General features: G+C 41.2%; 1 protein-coding gene across 4 annotated transcripts in view; it reads right to left on the bottom strand.

Moving 5' to 3' along the window:
- Window positions 1-4,419: 4,419 nt before the first annotated feature.
- The window catches only part of Gatad2b (GATA zinc finger domain containing 2B), an 85,429-nt gene continuing 62,842 nt past the window's right edge, over window positions 4,420-27,006 (bottom strand). For 2 of the 4 annotated variants that reach the window (XM_074048051.1, XM_020166285.2), the window contains 10 exons: window positions 19,558-19,893; window positions 15,628-15,757; window positions 14,932-15,063; window positions 14,313-14,444; window positions 13,676-13,846; window positions 12,546-12,861; window positions 10,888-11,090; window positions 9,465-9,575; window positions 9,178-9,295; window positions 4,420-8,209 (listed from right to left, as the gene is read on the bottom strand). In XM_074048051.1, the coding sequence (XP_073904152.1) occupies window positions 8,076-8,209; window positions 9,178-9,295; window positions 9,465-9,575; window positions 10,888-11,090; window positions 12,546-12,861; window positions 13,676-13,846; window positions 14,313-14,444; window positions 14,932-15,063; window positions 15,628-15,757; window positions 19,558-19,892 (1,782 nt within the window). In that variant the 5' untranslated portion in view covers window position 19,893 and the 3' untranslated portion in view covers window positions 4,420-8,075. Of the gene's footprint in view, window positions 8,210-9,177; window positions 9,296-9,464; window positions 9,576-10,887; window positions 11,091-12,545; window positions 12,862-13,675; window positions 13,847-14,312; window positions 14,445-14,931; window positions 15,064-15,627; window positions 15,758-19,557; window positions 19,894-23,434; window positions 26,859-27,006 lie in introns of those variants that run through there. The other 2 variants (XM_074048052.1, XM_074048053.1) reach the window with 2 other exon arrangements.

The following is a 27,006-nucleotide window of genomic DNA, read 5'->3' as shown; positions in this document are numbered from 1 at the left end:
TAGTCACTCCTGGTGAGTGGGTCCAGGAAGGTAGTAGGACTTGGGTCTAAACAAGCCCCTTCAACAGAACCCATGACTCCTAGTCTTCAGGGAGGAAGGGGGCTAGGCTTTGCCTCCCATCTTCTGACAAGTGGCTCTATGTCCATAGAGTCCAAGGCTGGCTGCTTTTGCAGCAAGGGTGAGAGTAGCTCACTGCCTGGGGTTGTGGTGGGCATCCACATGGGCTTGGGTGCCCTCATCGCTTGCCTCTTCTGCTTCTTCCTTGGCTGGAGACACAGGTAAGGGTCAAGTAAGGGCTAATGTAGAAAACTGCTAGGGAGACACGCTGCACTTCTGTCATTGGGCAGAAGAGCAGGAAGGAGGCCTTCTCCATTACTAATCATTGTTACCCATGAAGTGACTGAGAGCAGAGTGAGGAGCCAGTTCTCTTTAGAGCCATGTGGTATGAGTGGAAGGAGGCCTGGTGAGCTACAAGAACAGGAAGGGTTCCAAGGCATAGGGCAGAGATGGCAGAAATGGGCCAGAAACAGTTTTCCTACCATCTGGAGGAAGGGGCCACCTCTGGGGATTGAAGGTGCCGGGTAATGAAGGCAGAAAGAGTCTACTCAAGTAATAGTGCTGACCTTTCTACACAGGCAGTCTCCTTTGCAGACAGAGGACCCGAGAATGCTGGGCAGCATCTCAGTCTGTCTTGGATAGAGCTAGGGCTCATGAAGGTCAGGCTCAGAGTGGAGAAAAGCCAGGGAAAAAGATTGAGCTCGTCACCTAGGTGAGGGGGTTCAAATGGGGAGGTTGTGGGGGGGAATCCAATGTGCCTGATGCCTTTGGACAGAAGCCTGATGACTCTCACTTTCAGGTGAGCCTGTAACTGCCCTTAGCCTAAGACCTTCCATGTTGGCTGCCTCCCAGATGCCACTAACTTGGGACCCACCAAAGAATCTACCTCACCTCTCCCTGTCAGGAAAGAACCAAAGGTCCCTCAGCCCCTCTCTGGGGAGGGACAAGCCTGGTCATAGGGGGAACATCAAGAAATGGCAGAATGTGTGCTTCCCCACGACACACCAAATAACCTCAAACTTACCTAAGTTTAGCTGAGTTATCCCCAACCAATTACTCCTGCCTCATAACCCCTCTTTATCCAAATGTGAACCTACCCAAAGATTTATAGCTGTAAGAGTCTCCACCTATTCAGCCAGGGGGCAGGGCAAGGGTTCTGTCACTAGCTCCAACTTACATCCAGAATGTCTAGTCTGAAATGTTTGTCTCCTCATACCCAAGCTGCAGTTTAACCCAGGGACAGGCAGTCTGCACTCCTGTGGTCTGAGTGGGCAGGTGGGTACTGAGGGAGCTGAGTTCTTTGCTTCCCTCCTCTCAACATCATGAGTCCTGAACAGTGAGCTGATATGAGCTTCTCTGAGCAACCAAATTCCCACCTTCTCTTCCCAGATTCAAAGCACTGGCCTCTCCTCAGGGGGCATCCCTCCTGCTTGACTTCGATTTTTAAGAGAATAGTGTGATTTGGGATTTTGGTAGAACTGAATTCCTTTAGAATGAGTAGAGGCTGTGGGCCACTCCACCTATTTATCCCCTCAATTGTAGGGGTTTCAAAGAACACTCTTTCCCACTCCTGCCTGTGGCACCCAACACCCCATGGTTGTTCCTCATCCAACTCTATCATGCCCTAAAACCAAAGCCTCAGCCACTCTCTCAATCAACCTGTCCCACGCAGTGCCGAAAAAGGTGGGCAGTCTTGGGGGAAGAAAAGTCCAGGGCTTAGGGGACCCCAAATATAGTCTCCTTTGTGCTCATGTAGAATAATGCTAGTACCAATGAAAGGATTCCAGTAAGGCTGGGCTCTGCTCCTCCACATCAGCTCCTCTGCACAAAATGCAGAAGCAGTTTTTAAACTATGAAATGCAGAAGGGAAGCAGAAGGGCTAGGAGCTGCACTGAGCCTCAAGTCCTTGAGGAAATGACATCCTCTCCTGAGGTTAGGCCTGGTTTAAGTGCTTTGTTAGAAATTAAAAAAAAAAAAAAAAAGGAAGAAAAAAACCTGGTTAATGCTCTGGGCTCAAAGGAAAACTTGGGGGAGAGATGAGGCACAGTGGTTAAGACAGTAGTTTTAAGTCTTTGCAAGGCTGATGCATTCAGATCACTAAGGAATCATAGCTTGCAGTTTGCTAGGAGCACAGCACTGTGAGTCCTATTTCTATAAGCCCCCCCATCTGAAGAAACCAGTTACAAACAACTGTGTTAAGACACTAGTGCAGCGTGACAGAAAGGGCCAAGGCCAGCCAGGGGACACTTCTCCATAGGAGAGAATGGAGACCAATCTTCTATCTCTAATAACCTTTGGACTTTTTAAGTCAACAGGAACTAAAGTGGGGTCAGTGGCTTCCAGAACATTTGAGGTGGAGGAGAATAAGAAGGGCCTTAATTAATCACAGTTAAAGGGTATAAACCGAAGGTACCCATATTGTAGAGAGTACAAACCATACTTCATCTACCAATTACCCCCAGAACTCTTCCACCAAACTACCACCCTCCACACCCTCCCCACAACTAAAAAGCACAAGCCACAGGGAAGTTTAGAAACCATTCCTTTCTTTATTAAACATAGCTTGCAAGTGATAAATATTACAAAGTTTTTTTTCTTTTAATCCTTTCTCCAAAAATTAGCTTATTATTTGAATCTGTCACTGCTGAAATGCTCAGCAGCATCTGAAACAGATGGGAGTGTATTTGTCTTTTTGAAAACCAGTTTCTATTGGTCTTAGTTTTTTCATTTTATTTCCCGAACACAATGCAGAAAATTAGAATGAGTTAAAAAAGAAAAGGAAAAAAAAAAAAAAGGAAACTTAAAAAGAGTTGTGCAAAAGGGTCTTGTTCCCCTCCCACCCACCCTAGTCAGGGAAGGCCATTCCCCATCCCACCTCCCTGTGCCCCACCCCACCCCAATCTATCCTTCCACCTTCACCAAGGCCTCACCCATCATCCTGTGTCCTCTCCAGGCTTTGCCAGCCAAGAACCTAAAGAGAGTGGGAATACTCAGCCAGGCTATGGGGAAATAAATTGGGTCCCTTAAGAAGACAATCGGTGAAATAGCTACCTTTAGGGGATTCTGATGAGCAAAGGAAAGATGTGGATTACATGTGAGTTCTCCTCTTTTGTCACCAAGATGAGGGAAGTTCTACATCCTATAGCTCACAAAAGTAGTAACTAGACCACCAACCTGGGGTGTTCATTGGTCAACCACCTTTATGGGCTCTGTGGCTGGTTGTGAGGTGGGGCATAGGGTCTGGTCCCTGCCTTTAGATGGCTAGAAAAATAAGGGCAAAGATGTCACTGTCTAACTGACATCCTAGACATACCACTGCCGTCTCTCCCAAATCAAGGTTAAAGTAGGGGATTTGCAGTTCTCCAAAGGCACTGTAACATAAGTAACCACTTTACTAGTCACTTTCATTTCTTCCCTGTTTTTTCAGCCTAACACTCCCCTCAGATCAAGCTGTTTGTTTTTGTTTTTGGTAGGGGAGGAAGGAAACAGAATTTTGAAGTTAGTGGCCAGATGATTTTCCCCCTTACTTCACAGATTAAAAAAAATTGAGACCCAGAAAAGTGACTCTACCCAAGATCACATAGCAAGTCAGTAGGTGAACCCAGGTCTCCAGAATGTACCTCCCTTTTTACTGGTGGTAGTTGTGTTCTCCACAGTCCTGGACCAGGAGCCCTGGCCTTCAAAGGATCCCAGTCTCACCTCTATTCAGGCAGCCTACCACTGTGCAGGTGGATGTGGTTCTCTTTAGGTGAAACTTCCTTAGGATGACTTATTAAAATCCCTTCTACCGTCCCCTGACAATCCACCCTTAAAGGTTAATGAAACTAGGCTCTTTCTTGGGTTAGGGTGGGGGGAAATCCCTTGCATAAGAAAGCTTGACACTGAATTTTGTTATATAGGTATATTGTATATATGCTGATGCAATCAGAGGGAAAAAAAACAGTGCAAATACAATTACAATTCATTAATAATACTTGGTTTCAATGCCCCCGGGAACTGCCACATTCCTCGGCTACCTCCCAACCCCCCCGGCACTTCCCCACAGTATCATCCTAATGCTGGGGGGGGGGCGGGTAGGGAGGGTGGGCAGGTTAGGGTAGGGAGTGGGCTCTGCCAAGGCAGTGCTGGTGACCCGGAGGGACTACTCCAGGGTGGGGAGGCAAGGCACAAATTAGGGGTGGGTGGTGGGGGAGGTGGCATCTCTAAAGAGGGATAGGGTTGGAGCAGCTGCCAGTCTCAGAATGCTGGGCCCAGCCCACTCCTCAACCCACCCTCCACAGCCCTGCCTCCCTACCCCCTCCCTTTCCCCAGAAACCCTTTTGCACGGATCATACACAAACGGGCACATTACAAAATGACATAACACAGTTTCACAATATCCATGGCTAGGGCTTTTTTTTCTCTTTTTTCAGGTTTTTTTTTTTTCTACACAATGTACAATTCCTTTTAAATGGATCAAGAAATAGCTTATATACATGAATGAGTCCTTGTTATAACATCTCGGCAGCAAATATCATAAGCTAATGAAGATCTTGATGGAAGGGAAGGGAGCCTAGGACTGGGGTGGGGGCAGGGGGTGTGGAAAGAAGGTTATGCCTTCTGGAGGAATGGGGGGAGAAGGAACAAAAGTAAAATATCAAGAAGCATCTTTACAAAGCAGTTCTATAGCTAATTCCTTTTAAAGGGGAAAGGAAAGGTAACCAAAGCAGAAAAACATTTATCTCTGTGTCTTTAAGAAAAAAAATTGTCTACCATACATATATCCAAAAATGTGGGGAAAATACTTATTCCAAAGATGGAGAGAGTTCAGATGCTGTGGTCAAGTGACAAAATAAAGCTGACAGATAAAGACCTCTGTCCCCCTAGTTTTACCCAAGCCTTATCACTAATCCACTCATTTCAGGTTTCTATGGAGTAAGACACCATCCATGAATGATTGCTTTTAGTGCCTCTGGGTCTGGAGGAAGCCAAGCAAACCTGTTGGGATCCTCACTCTGTTAATACCTTCAGATTCAGGGCGCCAGTAAAATAAATCTCTGAACAAGGGTCTTTCCGCCTATCTTTAGGGCATGAGGGTTAGTGTCTATAGGGCCCAAGGCCAGGGAATGATAGTAACAACAGACTTGAAGGGACACAAGGCAATCAGTGATGAAAAAGCTGAAACTTGAAGAGAGAAGGATGGTAGAGGGAGGGAAGGGAGAAGGTGGAGGCTAATACTTTACCATGATTAAGGAGAACTTACCCCCATCACAAATCCCTGGGAAAGGTATGAAGATGGGGAGAAGAGAAGAAATCAAACCTCAGCAATTAAGAAAAGGGTCATGGAACTATATTAGTTAATAAGCAGCTTCTATGTAATTGACCCAGAAGGATTAAAAACAGGGAAGATTCTACCCTCTCCCCTGTGGCCTCAGCACCTAAGCAGGAACTGAGCTATGGGCTTTCCTTCACCACCATTCCCCATCTCTACACATTTTACTTCCAAACCCCACTCAAGGTGGCCTGGCTCCCAGGGAAGGGATTTAGCTCAGGGCAGGGACAGCCCCCAGCCAGACGGTATTGCACATTCTCTGTTCCTTACTTTTAATCTCAACTGACAAACTTGGGCACCTTGTACCTCTGAGCACCTCTGAGCTGGGGATCAGGGAGACAACAGAAATGGCACTTCATGGGGGGGGGGCGGGGGGAGGGATAAGGAAGGCTAGACAGACATGCCACAAGGCAAGATGACTTGTAGGAAAAACATAAAAAAAAGAGCTTCCAATTTTGTGGAAGAGAGAAAAGCAAAACCAAACAATTTATCCAGTGCTTTCAAAGCACAGAGGGCAAACAAAAGATGTAAGAATATATCTTTATATATATATATTTATATATATATATAAAATTTTAAAATAATCACAGACCCAGTTCCATTAAACCCCCCCTCCCTCTCCCACCACTTACACTCAGGGGTACCACACTCCCCCCACCCCAAATACTCGAAACAACCCGATCACACTACTTGTTACTAGTGTCTAGCTCCCAGATCATTTCACCACTTGGGGAGCCCAGACACTGGCTGCATCTCTGCTCCTTATTAAGTGCTCAATGAATATGGAGGATGGGAGGAAAGAAAACAAGCCAGGAAGGCCCGTAGGGCCAGTATAATCACCCACAGTGGCACTGGGGTATGGGGAACAGAGGCCAGAGTAGGGGAACTGAGCTCCTTTTCCCATCTCACCCCAAATTTTATAGGGAAGATGTGCAGTTTGTGTGTATTAATTTTAAAAGTGCCTTATTTTAAAAAAAATTATTTAATTTTTAAAAATAAAAATTAGGAGACTTCCTCAGGTGACTTTCAAGGGCAAAATATTACACAACTCCTCATATCTCTCTACTAAGAGAATCCCCAGTGCATCCTGGCAGCTTCTAGAGCTGTAGAGGCAGGTACGTGTATATACTACGAGGAGAGCAGAAACCTTTTCCTTTTAGGGGCTTCCCTTACCTCAAAAACAGCCTGGTCCCCCTCTTCTTTCCCCCATGGTGTGGGCAAATGGGATGCTAATCTCCCTAATCCCCAGATAGCAACATTGCACAATTCAATTCATTCTCTACATTAGTAGCACTGAAAGAAAAAAAAACAAAAACAAAAACAACTCTGGGAGGGAGGGAGTAGGGAAGACAACAATTGTGTAGCAGAGGACCAAAGTGGGTTTTACATGAGTTGTTTGGCTTTGAGCAGTTGGTTCTGCAGTCAGTGCAGCAGAGTCAGGGAAGAAGTGCAACCTGTTAGGGGCCCTTACTCTCATCTCCTGGCACACAGAGGGCAAAGGGATAGACAAACATAAGAATCTCAACTGTTGGGAGAGAAATCTCTTGTTCTCTAAGTCTATTTCCTTGTTTTGTCATTTGATTCACTCATGCCTATTCCAACTTCTAGGATACCCAGCAAACTTCAGCCTGGGAACAGCTAATCCTGTATATAACAAATGGGGCTGTAGTTAGAAGAGGAAGGGTAGGAAAGGGGGTGAGGGTGGGATGGGGAACAATTTTACAAAGAAAATAAGACGAAATAATCTTGGGTTAATTGGCCTGGAATGTACTTCTGTGCCCCCACTGGGCTCAGGAGACCAATCTTATTTCCCCAGCATCTAGAAGGCCAGGGAAGTCTCGGACTTGGTCTTAGTACTCCTTGGCTCACCATTCTTTTTGTTATGATACCTCTTTCCCACTCTTCCATGGGTAAAAAAACTCCAGGGTAGTTGTTTTAAAGCTTCTCCCTCCAGGCTCTCTCCCCTCATTCTTAGAGATCAACTCAATACTAAAATACTGCTTCCCGAACTGCTTGGCCACAAAACATACACACCTAGGATGCTGCTCCTCCTAGTTTGATGTCACCCACCCTACAACTCTGTTTAAGTGGGTCCCTAACACTCTGTTATGTCCTACTCAGCAGCTGAGGACCCTACTGCAATCTGCAATGCTCCTATCATTGAACTGAATGTCATTTGAGTTTATTAAAGAATTAAAAAAAGGAAGGGAGGAAGAAGGAAGGAAAGAAAGAAGGAAAGAAGGGAGGGAGGGAAGTAAGGGAGGGAGGGAAGAAAGAAAATGAAAAAAAAACTGAGGGGAGAGGTTTAACCGTTCACTGAACAAAGGGAGGACACACAATATAATTAAAATGATAATAATTATAGCATAAAACAAACTTTAGAAACACAGGTCAGAGAGCTTAAATTCTCCCCAGGATCTCCTTCTGACCTCTATCAGAGGCAAAGATCCACCTCACTTAAGAAAATTGAAGAAAGAAGACAGAGTGGCAGGAGAACAGATTGCAGCAGTGTAAAATAAAGGGGAGGTGATAGGGCAGGGCGTGTGTTTTCTTGTTGATTTCTATTTTTTTGTCTTCTGTTTTTTCAGTTTTGCTTTCCGTGTATGGTAGGCACCAGTACAGGCACTGCATGCGACGGAAGTTGGGGGCAACTGGAGAGGAAAGGGGTAAAAGGATTCAAGGTTGGGCAGTACAAGTGGATCAGGCGTTATTTCTGTCCACTAATGGACTGCGATATAGACCGGGGAGGGATCATGTCTAATAGGTATTCACGCTGTCGGTCTGCCAAACTGGGGGCTTTGTGTCCTCCGATGCCAGTGTTCAAGTATGCAATGTTGACACCTAGACCCAGGAGACAAAAGTGGAGGGCAGGTATTAAAAGAGGAAATGATACTGCCTTCTGAACTACCCTGGAATGGCAGAGTTGGAGATGGGGAGGAAACATTAAGTTGCCTGCCTCTGTCCAGACTTAGTTAGTAAGTACCTTCTTACTCTCAAAAGTTTAAGGAAAAGAGTTCTTCCTCAAATTTCAATGCAATCAGGAATGATGGACACTGTCCTGATGGTATAGGAGAGACAGGTTAAACAGTGGTGACAGAACAATGATAAAAGACAAAAATAGAAATCAATGAATCTGCTGCAATTTTGGGGCCACTGAATGTACAGAAGTATCCCTGGATCATTTAAACCGGACAGTTGACTCTGCTGAGCTAGTCAAAAGCAATCAATAACCACAAATTCAATGAAGACACATTAGTCTGTAAATGTATAATTTAATGGCAGGGACTGTAATTTTCACCACCAAAATCCGATTATACTTTAGCTAGTATCTAATATGATTCAGCAAACATTTGTTGACTAATGAGAGTGAGCCCAATGGAGGCTAGAAGCATGGCTCAAGTGGGAGAATACCTGCTTATCAAGCACAAGATCCTAAGTTCAAATCCAATTTCTGCCCCACGTCATCCTCCCCACACCTCCCAAAAAAAGCCCTATAAAAGAAAAGAAAGCAAAGGAAAGAACAATTTGCCTAAAGGGGCTGCTTAAAGAATTGTGTACTACTAGCTGGAGATGATGATGTGTAATTCCAGCTATTCAGGAAGTATAGGTAGGAGGACTGAGGTCCAAGACAGGGCCCAGGCAAAAACCACAGGGGAAGTGGCTTAAGTGGGAGAGTGCCTTTCTAGCAAATGCAAGGTCCTGAGTGCAAACCTCAGTATGACCAAAAACACACAAAAAAATAAAAAAATAAAGAATTGTGCACTAATCAGTTGATTGCTAAGCAAAGCTCTCAGATCAATCCCTCTTACCTGGCATACCAAGGAGGCCACCTGGCACAGACAATTGGGGTGCCTGTGCAAAATTTGAAAGCATGGAGCGGGCAGATGTGGGTATACCACGCTGGAGGCTGCTCTGGGGTTGTGGAGCCTGCAATAATAAGGAGACAATTGATACAATTTTGCAGTGGTGGAAAGTTAAGTAGAAGTAGAAAGATACTGGAGTACAGAAGAGTATATGGTTTCCTGCAAAAGGATACATTGGGATAAATGGATGACTACCCCTCAAGAGAAATCAGGGTCAGGAGGAGGTTCCTCACCTGCCGAAGTGTATGATGTCTCATGATAGTCTCTTGTTTACTGACACTGGACACAGCTGGAGCCGTAGTAGGGGAGAGGGCTGCCTGCTGCTGTAATCGCTGTTCAATTTCCTGTGGAGAGTCATCAAAAATCAGGTTGGGCAGGAGGACACAACCCAATTTCCTAACCAGAAAACATAAGTGTATTATCTCTAACGATGCCATCTAGTCAGAGGAATATGACAAAGCAAAAAGAGTTTGGTGGGATAGCTACATTGACGTATCTGGGTATATGTCAATATGCTCCACTGATTAAAGGGACTTCCTTCTTTCTGTACAGAAAGAGCTCCTGAAAAATGACTGGAGAAAAATGGGGGTGGTGATGAATTGACTGATATAATTAAGGCTGATGAATTACTAGGTTTTTACTTTTGACTCCTGTCTATTTTCCAAAAGGTTCATGATGCTACCCAAAAGATGGGTGGTAGAGTAAGAAATGGGATAGAGAAAAGGATCTGAGGATGGTAGGCAGAGGAAGGAGGATTGTCAGCTTGAGGCAAAGTTAGCCAGTCCCTATCTCAAAAAACAAAATACAAACAAAAGGGCTGACAGCATAGCTCAAGTGGTAGGGCCCTTACTTTGTATGCAGGAGACCCTGGGTTTAATCCTCAATACCACTAAATAAGAGAAACGGATTCTGATTCTGAGCTTCCTAACATTTTCCCCCCTCAAAGATATTCTGATTCTATAATTCCATAGGAAATGTTCACACACTCTAGTACTACTAAATATTTGCTGGGTCACTTTTTTCCTTTGTGGTACGAGGGTTTGAACTCAGGGCTTCATGCTTGCTAGGCAGGTGCTCTGCTTGAGTCACTCTGCCAGCCCTTTTTTTGTTTGTTGGGTATTTTCAAGATAAGGTCTTGCTAACTATTTGCCTGGGGCTGGCTTCGAACCTCGATCTTCCTGATCTCTGCCTCCTGAGTAGCAAGGATTACAGGCGTGAACCACCAGCACCTGGCTTTACAGTGCCACTTTCTAATCTACTATTTTGTCAAGTGTGGGCCACAGACAATTGCTTCTCTCAAAGAGATTTCCAGCACAAATACAAATATTTCATATCCAAATCCATCTGTTTGAGAAAATGAAGTCAAGAATAAAGGAATTTCTTTAGTGCTATTGAAAAACCAAGACTCTCAAGCCTTCTTTCTGTCCTTCTCCCTTAACCTCAGCCATATATGTTACTGTATTATTATATTCTTTCTTAATCAGAAATAGTCAAATGAAAATAAGAAAGACAGAATGATGGGGGAGGGGTAAGTAGATGGAATCTAGACCAAAGAGTCTTTGAGAATCACAAGGATAACTCCTCCAAACTAGAAGCAAACTTTTGGGAAAGCCAAACCTGTACAGATGGCTGTGGAGTAAAAGTCAGAATTCTTACCTGTTCTTGCTGTAGGGCTTTAACAAAAGCGTTTTTCAGTCGATTGGTGTGTTCAGCTTTTAGAGCCTTCTTCTGGTTGGAGGTCATACACTGTTCACACAGAATCTTACCATTCTTTTCTTGTTTCCAGTGAGGGGTGAAATCTGTGCGGCACTGGGCACATACAAAGGGTTCGACCCGCAGAAGTGAGGCACAGCTTTTGCCTAGATAGCAAGAAAAGTAATAATCAGGGGCTTCACATTTCCTATCTCCTTTGTTTCTCCTTCATTGACTAGATCTTTTCCATAAGTTTATTCTGAATTAAAAAAGATACTCTACAAAAAAGAATGTAACTTACAAAATACATTTCACTTGATTGTTGTATCACTTTAGGGAATTCAGATAGTACCACTGTCATTTACAAACAAGAAAACTACTAAGTTTAAGAAACACAGTTCCTTTCTTGAGATACTCAGGCTTGAACTCAGGGCCATGCACTTGCTAGGCAGGCGCTCTACCCCTTGAGCTATTCTGCCAGCCCTTGGTTTGTTTTTTTGAGGCAGGGTTTTGCCATGTAGCCCAGGCTGGCCTAAAGCTCATGATTCTCTTGCCTCAGCTTCTCAAGTAGCAGGGATTAAAGGCATGTACCACCATGCCTAGCATTAAACATTAACTGACAAAGCAGGGAAAAGAATCCATGTTTTGAAAACACTGTGCCAATTCAGAGTCAAAGGATTCTATTTAACTTAGCCAATACTTTTGCTTCTTAGATCTCCTTACCTTATATTGAACTTATTCCTGTTATATACATTTACATTATTGATTTATTTATGCAGTACTGGGGTTTGAACTCAGGTCCTTCACCTTGAGCCACTCCACCAGCCCAATTTTTTGTGATAGAGTTTTTCGAGATAGGGTCTCATGAACTATTTGCCCGGGGTGGCTTCAAACTGCAATCCTCCTGATCGCTGCCTCCTGAGTAGCTAGGATTACAGGTGTGAACCACCGGTGCCCAGCTACATTTACATTTTTTTAGTTATCAGTGTCCATATTAGTCATTTTGTGATTTGTTTGCAGCTAATTATGAGTCCTGTAGGCACTTTCCTCTAAGGTATTCCCATAAATCCACATCTGGAAATTGGTAAGTCTGAGATTGTACTGGTAAAGTATGGTATAAGAGTTTGGTTCAACTTTGTTATCTACATCAGTATATACAGTTCTTTAACGTGAAGCATTCAAAGGGCAGCAACTATAATAATTCAGCACAAGGTCACATAAATAGAAGTTCTATTCATTAAATTATGCATGTAACATGCTTGGTACCTTCTTTTCTTTTCTTTTTAAAATGTGGTGCTGAGGATCAAACCCAGAATGTGGTACATGCTAAGCAAGTGCTCTAACATTGAGCTGAACTCCTAGCCCAACTAGGCACCATTTAAAAGAACTACACAATACACCAAAAAAATTACACAAAATGGAGCACACACACACGCAATCACACAGCTCCACCTATATGTTGTTCCCAAACAACCTGTATAAATAAGCGATGGAATGTAGGTGGTTTGGCAATAAGGAGCAGTTATTGAATATTGCACAATGACCTGTGATACGCTGCCTATGCCAATTAGGCTTGGCAACTTCCTGTTTAAATAAAAGAGACTGACTAGAAAAAGTCTTACCTTGGCTGTCAATGACACTCTGTACAACTTCTTCCAAGCCTACCATGTAGATGAACTCGCTATTGGCTGCACTAGGCAGGAAGTGAAGCAAGGGAGCAGGAGGTTTTGGAGGTGGGATCTCCAGGAGTGTCTTTTCCAGTTGTTTCCGAAGGGCCAATTTGGCTGCAGCCTGTGAGTTGGCAGCATCGGTCATGGCGCTGGGGCTAGGAAGTGGAGAAGACACTCTGTTCACAGTTCCTGGCTGGATATGGGAGGCAAGGTTCATATAGATGGCAGAGGATGTTGTACGTTGACAGGGAACAGAAGAACTTGACTGCTGAAAGAGATTGGGAATAACATCAGTGATGGCTGGTATGTGGAAGACAACCAATTATTGCTTTTTTTGGCAGAGGACACCATCTGATCCTAATATGGACAATATAGCTTCTTCAAAATAGGAAGTATCCAACTTATCAATTAAAAGGGAATTTTGGTACACAGGAAAAACAATGATGGAACCTATAAACTAAAACTGCTGGGAGGAAAAAAAAAAAAAAAGATTGGGGATGCTTTCTCTATCTCTATGCTTCCTATTACCTGTATTTGTTTCTTTTTCTTTGTGGTACCTGGGCTTGACCTCAGAGCCAACTACTTGAACCATGCCTCCAATCTCTTTTGCTTTATTTTTTAGATAGGGTCTGGCCCAGGGCCAGCCTCAGACTACAATCCTACTACCTATGCCTCCTAGTAGCTAGAACCACAGGTGCAGGCTAGCATGCCCAGCTTGTTGGTTGAGACAGAGTCTTTTTTAACTTTTTGTCTAGGCTGGCCTCAAATTGTAATCCTCTCAATCTGCCCCCTGAGGAGCTGGGATTAGAGGCATGGCCATCTTGCTTGGCCTCATCCCTCTCTCTCTTTTAGGCAAATTTTAGTTTATTGCAGCTATGATATATAACCTACTTCTTTTCTCAATTGCCATTTTCATATAATTCCTCAAAGCTTCTACTTTCTGGAATGGTCTTTATTGAAAACGCCACCCAAATCACCCTCAACCTAGTTTTTGCATATACACAAACTTAAAACCTTTGGCCCTTTCAACAAGAAAAGCAAATAAAGGATTTCTCTGTTTTCTGATTAGGGCTCTCTCTTACTGGTTGGTAATTGATGGCAGGATTCATGTTGGGTGTTGTGGTGCGTACAATGCCAGGCTTAGGTGGGCCTCGTTGACCCTGTAGTTGAGCTGGATTTGGTGCAATAACACGTTGAGACATTAACATGTGTGGTAAGGTAGTATTGGTCGCAGAACGGATAACGCTGTGACCCTGAAAGAGAAGAAGAAAAGAACTAGTCACAGGTAGTATAATGCCCATAAAATGCAAAAAGAAAAACATAGTGCACAGCTGAGTAGGCCTACAGGAACAGTCAGACTTAGTAATTTCATCTAATGATCTATGGGAAAAATCTACCATTACTCTAAATGCTGGTCAGTGGCTAGTAAGTCTCTGGCTTTTTTGGTATAAGCTATCTAATCCTATGTGTTTATAGAAAACTATCTATCTAGATAGTGCTCCACCTAGAGAAGCTAGAAACCTTCTCTAGAGAATAAAAACTACAATGGAAAAATAAAGTTTATTCATTTATTGCAAACTAAACCATGCCACAAAGGACCAATAGGACTATCTGGAGTAGTGGCACCTCTATCATGACCATATTCTTCTGTAATCTTCACAGTAGTTTGTACAGATACAATAGATAAGGCCTTCTAAGATCCCATTATGAGTCACATACCTGTAATGTTCTTAAATTTTGAGGTTCAACACCTTGAGCCCCAGGCCGGGAAGGAAGCTTGGATAAGCCCTGCTGTCCCACATGAGCAGGAGATGGTTGAACAATGGATGCTGCATTCTGTACAACTGGAGTCTGGGAGAAGGAAAAGAAAATAAGGCTGTAGAAAAGGTCAGTAAGTCGGAGGTGAACTGTATGGTAATTTCTAAACCTTTAAATTTCCTTGTCAGTGTGAAACTCTTGTTGGTCAAGAAGAAAAACAAGAAAAATAGAATCAAGGATTTCTTGCTTTAACACCTAAGATTAAAAGAAAAAAATGTGGTGATGCATGCCTGGGAAGTGGGCAGGAATATTGCAAGTGTGAGGTTAGCTTGGGCAAAGGTAGCTAGAAGATCCTGTTTCAAAAAAAAATAAAAACAAAAGGCTTGGGGTATAGCTAAAGTGGCAGAGGGCTTGCCTACCATGTATAAGGCCCTGGATTCAATGCCCCAAGTACCAAAAATAAACAAACAATGTAATCAAAGAAAAATGAGCCCCAATGTTGAATCTATCTATAATAGTTCACTCTCACAGATAGTTCTTCTTTCTTTTCTCCTAGTCCCTTAGTTCTAGGGCACATTACCTTTTGGACCACATTTTCTTTCTGTAGCTGGCTCTGTCTTAGTTTTTTTAATAGCACCAGTCGGGCTTCTTCCAATCGTAGTTCATCCCTCAGCTGTTTGATGAGCTGCTGCCGTTCCTCAATACCTTTCCCCTAAGGAAACATAGAAATTATCAGCTATAACAGCAGGTACCCAGAATCTCTTCATACAAGAGATATGTATTACTTAGATCTGAAACTTTCATCTTCCGTAAGAAACAGAAGTAGTGATGAGACTGTTATAGTTGTATCCCTGGGGCATGGCACAGTGCTGGCATTCAGAAGATACTAAAAAAAAGTGCTTATAGAATGAAAGGAGAGTATAAATGCTACTCATTTAGATCCTTGACGGAATAGACTGACCAAAGGGAGACACTGTTTTCTTTTAAAATAATGTTTCTGAATCTTTAAAAGTCAATTTGCTGTAGCTGTATGTAAAAACTGAATTGTTTTCATTTTACCAAGAAAGTTACATGGAGTATAATTGCTTATATACATACATTTTCAAACTATCTTCTCTGCTAGTTCCTTCTAAAAGGGCATACCCTTGAAGTTAAGAATCACCATGAAGAATAGTTTTCATCAACAGGTCATTATTTAGATCCAAAAAGAGAAGCAGGACGCTTAGAGAATTAAAGAGAATAGAGGAACATGAAAGGAAGAAATCTTTCTTTTTACCTTAAACATCTCTAGATTGGCTGCTTTAAGTCTTTCTTCCATTCGGGAGCTGGAACGAGGACTGGAAGCCTCATTGTCAGACAAAACAATGATGTCTGGGGAGGGAGTTAGCCTTCCTCGGTCTGGCTCACTAGACAAGAAAAGGAAAAATTATGGTATTTCTAACAGTAAGTGTTCATAAAAAGTTAAGAAAAAGAGAAAGTCAAAAAGTTAAGACAAAATCCTTTTTGCACTGAACAAAGAAATTGAAGAGAACTTTAGGTCTGTTTTTCCATCACACAGGGAAAAACAGCCACACTCAACCTCTAGGATAAAGAAGATACCAAGATGTAAGTGATGGCAAAACCCCAGTAAAATATTTCCTCATTTAAATTCCTTACAGAAGATGCAAGAACAAAGGTACAAAGTAATGACTGGCTTTAGGAATGAGAGATGAGTGTTTTTATCAGACAGATTATTATTTTTTGTGGTACTGGAGCTTGAACTAAGGGCCTACACATTGAGCCACTCCATCAGCCCTTTTTGTGATGGGTTTTTCAAGATAGGCTCTCACAAACTATTTGCCTGGGCTGGCTTTGAATTTCAATCCTCCTGATCTCTGCCTCCTGAGTAGCTAGGGTTACAGGTGTGAGCCACCAGTGCCCGGTCCAGATTTTAATTCTAAATGTATTTTCCTATATTGCTCCGTTGGATTTGTCCTTAGTTATATGGGGGCTTGTGAAGAAAATGACTAGCTCTACAAGTGAGAAAGGGCAAAAAGCAATAGAGATTAGTCATCCACTCTGGATAATAGCTGTGAAGAGGAAGCTCATTATGACAATAATACTATGGTAATGGCTATCTGAGGATTTATAAGAAAGGAGATTAAGTGACAACTCCAGTAACAGTCTACCCTGTAAAGAACAGATACTGAAAAATAGGCAAAAAGTTCAAACCTGGGCTGAGTGGTGGTAGCTCACGCCTGTAATCCTAGCTACTCAGAAGGCAGAGATCAGGAGAACTGAAGTTAGAAACCAGCCCGGGAAAAGAGTTAGCGAGACCCCATAAAAAAGGACTGGTAGAGTGGCTCAAGAAGTAGAATGCCTGCCTAGCAAGTGTGAGGCCCTGAGTTCAAACCCCAGTACTGCAAAAAAAAAAACAAGAAAAAAACAAACCAACACAAAAACAAGGCTGGTGGCGTGGCTCAAATGTAGGCAAAAGAAGATAGAGACAGGGGCTTGAGGAAACGGACACTGTCAATTATAAAGTCTACAGCCTTCTGGAGGACTGAACTTCCAGAATGAAAAAGTCACACTGACTTGCCATAGTTTTATGTAACACTTTTCCTCAGAAACACTGTCCAGAAATACTCTGACATCTAAATCTCCCACACTGGCTCCTCTTCCATTCCTATTTATTAGACAACCCTTGTTTTGGTATTTCTAAGGCTATCCTTGTTTCTGAGCAGTGATGAATAATGGCACTCACTGCTTGAGACCTAGATAATGAGAATCCTGGAAACTCTAATTGCCTTAAGGTTCCAAAATCAATGACTCTTATCTTCTACTTCTCCTCTGATTTCAGAGATATCTTCCCAGACTCTACTTTTTGAGACAGTCAGAATAGCTGGGAGTATATAGGTCTAGATCAATGTGTTCTTAGGTCTTATTTAAATGTGTAACTTAAAACCTTAATGCTCTCAGATCATTAGTTGTAAGAAACTATCCACCATTTCTTAAGGTTTTTTGTCTCAGCTGCTTTTGGGACATGCAAATTTTTTGTTTTGTTTTTGGTGCGGAAATCAAATCTAGGACCTTGCACCTGTTAGGCAAGCACTACCACTGAGCTACATCCCCAGTTCAAAGAAACATTTTGAAAAACATTAGTAAAATTAACCAAGTTTAGCTGAGGAAACAGAATAGGGGAACAGAGTGAAGAGAATGACTACCTTGTTAACTATTAAGCTTCCATGGAATGCTCTACAGCCACAGCAAACAGAGAATGTGGTATTACAGAAAAAGAAGCCACTAGAGGGAAGAGCCTTTCATTCCTTAATCCCCCAGATTCCTAGAGTAATGGTCAGGCCTAAATAAATTGCTTGAATTTTTTCCTCTGTGTGTGTGTGATTTATTATCATTTTTGTATTCCTTCCTCCTTCTCACTTTAAGATTAGTTTGAGCGAAAAATTTTGAGGTCGGGAAAATTTCTCATTCTTTCCTTAACTCACCAAAGTTTTGCATCACCAGTGAGAAGTTTTTGGTTTTTTTTTAAGTTCTGGGAGTGGCTCAAGTGGTAGAGAACTTGACTACTAAGTGCAAGGCCCTGAGTTCAAGAATCCCATACAACCAATACCCTCTGCCCTGCTCCCTGCAAAACCCCACTACCACCAAAAAATATAAAAATTCTGGCCCTGGTTGGATATATACATTACAGAAGGCTGTTTCTAAGGTAAAAGTTCTAAAAGTTTTTCTTTGTTCAAATGAGTGTCATCTGCCACTTAGGGATTGCATTTCCAAATATAGATTTTGGAACTGTATGACATCATCAAGAAGTTACAACTGAGAACAACCCTAAACGATATTTTTATTCCCAGATACAATAGATCCACATTACATAGCTATCAAAGCCCAAACCAACTTCTGTTCCCCAATTTTTTTTTTTGCCTGTACTGGGTATTAAACCCATGGCCTTGTGCATGGTAGGCAAATGTTCTACCACTTGAGCTATACACCCAGCCCATTTTGGTTTTATTTGGTTTTTCAGATAGTCTCACTAACTTTGCCTCATACTCAAAAATCTCTTGCCTCTGCTTCCCAGATGATGTGGATTATAGGCATGTATCCCATGCCTGGCCTTCAATTTTTCTTTTTAAACTTTCAACCAAAACAAAACCCACCTTGGAGCTAAGGAGAAAAAGCTGTTAGTATCCCTGGTATTTCCAGCTTTTGAGGGATTGTGTTTCAAAAATTTATTATCATAAAGTAATAAAAAATAAAATGGTATGACTTCAGGACAGTCTTTTTGTTTTTGGGAAGGAGAGGGGTGTGGTACTAGGGATTGAAAATATGGTCCTGTGCATGTTAAGCATGTACTCTACCACCCAGATGCACCCAAGCCTTGCATTCTCTCAACACATATGGTATATGTATGGTATAATTCTAATAGTACTATGATATTATCAGGTATGTAAAATGAAAAATGTACTTAAGAGTTACAATTTGGGCTGGGCACCAGAGGGTCATGCCTGTCTGTATATAATCCTAGCTATTCGGGAGGCAGAGATCAGGAAGATCACAGGTCGAAGCCATCCCAGGCAAATAGTTAGAGAGACTCTCAAAAATACCCAATACAAAACAGGGTTGGCAGAGTGGCTTGAGTGGTTAAAGTGCCTGCCAAGCAACCGTGAAGTCCTGAGTTCAAACACTAGCACTGCAAAAACAAAAACAAAAAATCCAAAGAGTTACAATTTGGGATGAGTGGAATTTACCTAGCATTCCCCCTCCTTTTTTTTTTAAGGTTTTAGCAAGAATTTACTTTAGTGTAGCAGGATAAATAGGGAGAAATGGAGGGAGGGAGGATGGAGAAACATACCCTGATCCCCACTAGGAAATGGGATTATTTTATTTTAGGGTAAGAACTAAGACTTTTAGCATTTTAAACATCTGATGGGCTGGCAGAATGGCTCAAATGGCAGAGCACGTGCCTAGCAAGCATGATGTCCTGAGTTCAAGCCCCAGTACCACACACACACACCCTCCAAAACAACATTAACAACAAAAACCACCTATCTAGCTTCATTTGGAGGAAGGTCATCCCAGATGACACAGATACATCTTCTTTCAAGAAGGTTTAGGATGAAAAACACCCTTCTCTCATTGGAATTCATTCCACTTTCATAGACTTAGTTAAAGAGAAGACCGTATCCCTGGAGGCAGCTAAACTAAGCCATACCTCCGTCTAGCACTCATATCCACAGGCTCATCATTGATATTTTCTTTGCCTGGCCTTCCAGCAGTCCTGTTGTCTCCATGAGGCCTAAGATTTCCATTGAGTTTCTCTTCATAACCCTTGACACCACTGCCATCCTGTTTGGTGGGTAACTCATGTGACACCTCAAGATTTGCCAAATCCTTTCTTTTGAGCAATGCCAACATTTTCAGACGTTCCATGGCCTCATGCCCCTCCATTTTGAGTCGTTTTGCCAGGACATCATCTCGTTCATCTGCTGGGTCCAAGCTCCGCTTCAATAGATTCAGGCGAAGAGCATCTTCTGTCATTCTATCCATTCTGTGGAAAGAAAAACACAAATAAGATCAGAATGAAGTCTCTTAAATAGTCCATAGAGAAAGAGAATGGATTGTGTTAAAGTTAGTTATTAAGAATAATCATTCATTCATGCATACATGTATGTATATGTAAACATACATAATTTTCAAAGATTTCTGTAGAATATCTACATTAAAGGTTTTTCTAAAGTTGGCACAGTGGCTGAAGTGGTACAGCTCCTGACTAGCAAGTGTAGCAAGTGGGAGGCCCTGAGTCTAAACCCCAGTTCAACAACAACAACGACAAACCTCCTAAAATAAAAAATATTTTTCCAATCAACCTCAGCAACGAAAATAAATTTCAAACACATTATACTCACCAAGGCCCTCACTGTGAAAGACACTTGAAATCAAACACACCATTCTCATCAGGACCTTTCATTAGGAGCGTACATCTCTCAAAAAAGAAATACTGAATCTGGGTGTGGTGGCAGATGCCTACAATACCTGCACTCAGGAGGCTAAGGGAGAAGGACTGAGTTTGATGTCAGCCTGGCATACAATGTGAGACCCTGTCTCCAAAATTTTTTTTTAAATCAGATAGAGGTGAGGAGGATGGAAGTATAATGGAGGGGATGAACTTGTTCAAGGTACACTGTCTGCATGGTATGGATTTATCACAAGAAATCGCCTCATATTAATGTAAGCTAATTCAAAAATAAAGCAAAAATCAAAAAAAAAAAAAAAATCAAAGTGACTGTGCATGCCTACTCAAAATCAGATGCTTCTTTTTTAGCTATCATGCCAAATTCCTCTCCTAGGAAAGGCTCCTCTATGAATGAGAAGTTCCTTAGGTCATCCAAACTTTTTTTTTTTTTTTTTTTTTGCTTTTTTTGTGGATGGAGGGGAGGAGTGTGGTATTGGGGTTTGAACTCAGGGCTTCATGCTTCCTAGCCAGGTGCTCTGCACTTGAGCCATGTCTCCAGTCTTTTTTTGCTCTGGTTATCTTGGAGATAGGGTCTCACTTTTAGCCCAGACTGGCCTAGAACACTATCCTTCTATTTTACCCTTCCCACCACAACTGGGGTGACAGGTGTGCACCACTGCACTCAGCTCTTGGTTGAGATGGGGGGGGGTGTCTTACAAACCCTCCACCCTTGGGGCTGTCCTTAAACTGTGATCTCAAGTAGCTAAGAAAACAAGTGTGAGCCACCAGCGCCCAGCACCCATACATATCTTTAATTGCCCTATCTTATGGGGGAGAAAACTGGCTTTTAACAGGAAGCCTCAGTTGTTTAGATCAGAAGGGCTGAGAGTATGGTTCAAGTAGTAGAGTGATTGCCATCAAGTGGAAGGCCCTGCGTTCAAACTCCAATACCACAAAAAAAAAGGGCAAAAAGGGCTTTGTTATATGACCTCAATTCTATATAGATACAGATTCAAAATCTTAAGGTTTCAGTTATTTTTTTCTTTCTTCTTCTTTTTTATTTTTTTTGGCAGCACTGGAGTTTTGAACTTACAGCAAGCACTCAACCACTTGAGACATGCCCCCAGTTCCTTTTTCGTTTGGTATTTTTCCTATAGGGTCTCACATTTATGCCTGGACCATTATCTTCCTTTTATACTTCCCATTTAGCTGGAATGACAGGCGTGTACCACCATGCCCAGCTTTTCATTGGTTGAGATGAGGTCTCTCAAAGTTTTTTTTTTGCCTGGATTGGCCTCCAATTTCCATCCTTTTGGTCTTTGCTTTCCAAATGCTGGGATTAAACATGTGCTCCAACATACTTTGCAACACTAGCTTTTCTTAATGAAGAACTCCCGTGCTTAAGCATGTAAGAATATTCTTTCTACTCACAGTAAAATTATTAAAGGCAAGTTAGCCACCATACCTGTTTTGATTTTTATACTAAGAAAAGTCTAAATGGAAATTTGGATTTTCTCCAGGACTGTTTTCCTGATAGAAAATAGCAATAATAAACTTCTTGGTTTATTCTAAAATTCTTTTTAGAATTTTTTTTTTCTTCTTTTTGCAGTACTGGGGTTTTAATTCAGGGCCTTGCACCTGCAGATGTCTCTACCACTTTAGTCACTCCCTCAGCCTCTAAAAAAAACTTTTTGAGTTATAGAAACACAGGTTCTAATGGTTACTTATTTTTAACCAAGTCAAATATGTAGTAAGTTACGTTACCTCTTTAAGTATTAAGTTCATCTACAAAAATGGGGACCTTAAAAGATACTCAATAAAATTTATTTATTTTATTTACTTTTTTTGGCGGTACTGGAGTTTGAACTTGGGGCCTCATGCTTGCTAGGCCACTCTAAAGCCCCAAAATTAAAAAGAAAAAAATTGTTTTTGAACTAGCATAAACAATGTAAAAGGGGTTTCATTTTGCAAATTCCATAAAATTTAATTTCTACACTCTAGGGCCATGAGTCCCATACCAAAGGTATGAGATTTGGGCTCAATAATTTATACTCAAATAATAAGACAGGAAAATGACCAACATTAATTGGTTCTCTTGCAAAGAAACTATATACGTGTTTGAGGCATCTTTCTGTAGTACTGACCAAAATAAGGGCTGATTTCTTTTTCTGGTTATAATGAAAAAGAGTGAATAAAAAGAATTTCTAATAAAAGGAAACATACCTTTTAGAGACCAGAAAAAAAGTTAAAATACAGAACTCTGAATTTTGGGATTATGTTTCTTATTTACTCCCTACCCCCTTCTCTTTTCCTCTTCCCCTCCCATCCTCTGTTTCTTTTTTTTGGGCAGTGCTGGTATAGAATTCCGGGCCTTATACAAGGACTATACCAATGAGCTACATCACTAGCCCCTCCCTCTCTTCTTTAAGGAAAAGCTTTATCAAGACATAATCCTATACAACATTACCCCCCTATTTAAAGTATATAGCTTAGTGGTTTTTAGTATAGTCACAGTTGTGCAACTATCACAACTAATGTTACAATATTTTATCATCCCTGCCCTAAACAATCCATATCAATTAACAATCACTCTCCTTTGCACCCTCCATTCCAGCCTGGGTTAAGCATGAATCTAATTTCTGTCTCAGGACTCTTCATATAAATGAAAACATATAATATCTGGTTTCTTGTACGTGGCTTCTTTCACTCAGTATTTTGTTTTCAAGTTTCATTCATGTTGACATGTATCAGTACTTCATTTCTGTGTGTGTGTGTGTGTGTGTGTGTGTTTCTGGGGATCTACCTCAGGGCCTCACACGTGCTAGGCAAGTATTGTACAACTGGTCTCCAACACCAAAAACCTTCATTTCTTTTGTATGGTTGAAATACACTCCCTTGTACGAACTTACCACATTTTGTTTATCTGTTCATCAACTGATGGACAACTGAGTAGTTTCTACCTTTTGCTATTCCTAGTAATGTTATGAACATTTGTGGGTAAGTTTTGCTTTGGAGATGTTTTCATTCTCTTGGGTATACATACAGGGGAATTGTTGGGGCCTATGGTAACTGTCTAATAATCTGAGGAATTACCAGGTTGTTTTTCAAAGTGGCCATACCATTTTTACATTCCTACCAGCAGCATATGAAGGTTCCAACTTCTCCATATCCTCTTACTTCTCTTTCAACAGCTTCAGATGAGACATATTATACATATGTTAACATTCTTTATCCATAGATCCTCCAAAGATCTGTTGTTTTGACATTTCTAACAAATGTCAAAATGAAGTGTGTTACCTAGGAAAAACAGCACTAGATGGGAGTAATGGGCAAGCTGAATGCTAAGGAACACAAAAAGTTAAGCCTTAATTCCAAAATAACAACATCTAGGGTAAATTCAACCAATACTACATATTGAGGATATCACTGAAAACAGCAGCGAGGGCACACTATGCTCCTGTGTGTAGCTGCCCTCTATTATCTCCCCTTTTAATGCCATCATAATAAATCTTTGCTTTTTCCTTAAAAAAAAAAAAAAAAAGAAGGAGCATGAGGAATTACATAAGGTGAGAAAAGTGTGACACTCAAATGATTATAGACATAGATGCAGAAAGTATTTTAGAAAAGTACATAGCAAGATATACAAATGTATAATGTTTTAAGTTTTGCTATAAGTTATATTCATGAGCATGGAAAACACTAAAACAGTAAGATCTAGAACAGTTTGGGATGCCATCATTACCTTATACAAACAGCTGAAAGCAGTTCAACTCATTTACCTTTACTAGACTACAATGATGCAGGAAGAAAGCTGATGTATTAGAGGTGGAAAGAAACCAGAACCCAGATATTTCAATGTGTGAGATAAATACTGTTTTCCAAAAGAGGTCTAAAAACCCTGACCAATTTGCTCATACCTATTCTTGTCTTTACTAATCTATAAATCTCAACTTTATGTACTCAGTCATGCCTGTCTCAAAATCCAATGTAACATTAAAAAACCTTGAAAACATTATGCCAAGTATAAGTAAAACAGTTACAGAAGAACACATATTGTATGGTTTCATTTATATGAGGTACCTAGAGACAGAAAGTAGAATAGAGGGTGATAGGTAAGGAATAAGAAGTAATTGTTTAATGGAAACAGAGTCTCTGGGGTAGAAAAAAAAAGTTCTGGAATGGATAGTGGTGATGGCTGCACCACACTGTGAATACACCTAAAGCCATTGAATGGTGTATTTTTAAATAGCTAAAATGATAAATGCTATGATATATATTTTTTTATCACAGTAAAACTGAAGAATAATCCAATATAACAGAGACTGATTATAAATGGGCACAAGCAATCTTTTTTTTTTTTTTTTTTTTTTTGCAGTCCTGGGGCTTGAACTCAGGGTCTTCACCTTGAGCCACTCCACCAGCCCTTTCTGTGATAGGTATTTTCAAGATAGTATCTCACGAACTATTTGTCTGTGCTGGCTTAGAAACATGATCTTCCTGAGTAGCTAGGATTATAGGTATGAGCTACTGGTGCCTGGCTGGCACAAACAATCTGTTTAGGACAAGGAAAATATACTAAAACTGGATTATGGCGATAGTTATACAACTCTGTAAATGCATTTTAAATGTGGTGGCTCACATCTGTAATCTCAGCTATATGGGAGGCGGAGATCAGGAAGACTGCCTGAAACCTGAGAATTTCATTCCTGTAGGAGATAAATACAATGAAAATAAGTACTTGGACATTAACATGACCTCATTTTCTTTGCTTTCCTCTAGAGACGGCTCTTTGACTTACAACAGGGTTATGGTCCTGATAAACTCAACGTAAGATGAAAATAAAGTCCAAATTGCATTTAGAGTGGGAGTGTAGCTCAAGTGGAAGAACATTTGCCTAGCCCTGGAATCAACACCCAACTATGTGCACTAAAAACAAACAAACAAACAACAAAAACCAAACAACAACAAACATTTAATATACCTAACTTACCAAACATTGTAATTTAGCAACAGAGTATTGGTTTTCCCCCTGTGATCTCATGGTTAACTGGGAGCTGTTGCTTGCTGCCATTACCCATAATTTCAAGAGTATGGTACTATATAATACTAAATCCAGAAAAATCAATATTCAAAATCTGAAGTACCATTTCTACTGAAAGTGTATTGCTTTTATACTATTGTAAAGTTGAAATCCTAAGTTGAACTGCTATAAATTAGGAACCATCTATATACTGCTTTTCATCTTCATATTTCAGGAAACAGAACTTAACTCACCAAAAGGCAAAAGTTGAAGCCTGGAACCATCCTTCCAGTTTTTCTCTTAAAAATGTAAGTCACTCAAAGGCGCTAAAAATATACAATGGAGAAAAGACAGCCTCTTCAACAAAAACTGCTGGGAAAACTGTTTACCAGTGTGCAAAAAACTGAAACTAGATCCATGTTTATCACCCTATACCAATATTAACTCAAAATGGATCAAGGATCTTAATATCAGACCCCAAACTCTAAAGCTGGTACAGGAAAGAGTAGGAAATACTTTGGAACTAATAGGTATAGGCAAAGACTTTTTCAATGGAACCCCAGCAGCTCAGCAACTAAGAGATAGTATAGATAAATGGGACTTCATACAACTAAAAAGCTTCTGCTCAACAAAAGAAATGGTCTCTAAATTGGAGAGACCACCCACAGAGTGGGAGAATATATTTGCCAGCTACATATCAGACAAAGGACTGATAACCAGAATATATAGGGAACTCAAAAAACTAAATTCTCCCAAAATTAATGAACCAATAAAGAAATGGGCAAATGAACTAAACAGAACTTTCTCAAAGGAAGAAATTCAAATGGCCAAAAAAAACACATGAAAAAATGCTGACCATCTCTAGCAATAAAGGAAATGCAAATTAGAACCACAGTAAGATTTCATCTCACCCCTGTTAGAATAGCCATCATTAGGAACACCACTAACAACAGGTGTTGGTGAAGATGGGTGGGGGGAGCGCTTTCATACTGCTGGTAGGAATGCAAACTAGTACAACTACTCTGGAAAAAAATTTGGAGGCTTCTTAAAAATCTAAACATAGATCTACCATATGATCCAGCAATACCACTCTTGGGGATATACCCAAAGGAATATGACACAGGTTATTCCAGAGGCACTTGCACACCCATGTTTACTGCAGCACTATTCACAATAGCCAAGTTACAGAAACAGCCAAGATGCCCCACTACTGACGAATGGATTAAGAAAATGTGGCTGCACAATGGAATTTTATGCAGCCATGAAGAATAATGAAATGTTATCATTTGCAAGTAAATGGATGGAACTGGAAAACATCATTCTGAGTGAGGTTAGCCTGGCCCAAAAGACCAAAAATCGTATGTTCTCCCTCATATGCGGACATTTCATCAAGGGCAAACACAACAAGGGGACTGGACTTTGATCACAAGATAAAGCGAGAGCACACAAGGGAGGTATGAGAATAGGTAAGACACCCAAAAAACTAGATAGCATTTGTTGCCCTCAATGCAGAGAAACTAATGCAGATACTTTAAAGCCACAGAGGCCAATAGGAGAAGGTAACCAGGAACTAGAGAAAAGGTTAGTTCGAGAAGAATTTAGAAGGTAACACACATGCACAGGAAAGCAATGCAAGTCAACTCCCTGTATAGCTATCCTTATCTCAAGTAGCAAAAACCCTTGGTCCT

This window comes from Castor canadensis, chromosome 11 (genome assembly GCF_047511655.1).
Source record: "Castor canadensis chromosome 11, mCasCan1.hap1v2, whole genome shotgun sequence".
Classification (NCBI taxonomy): domain Eukaryota; kingdom Metazoa; phylum Chordata; class Mammalia; order Rodentia; family Castoridae; genus Castor; species Castor canadensis.
Note: the sequence above shows the minus strand (reverse complement) of the source record. Positions and strands in the feature narration are given on the sequence as shown.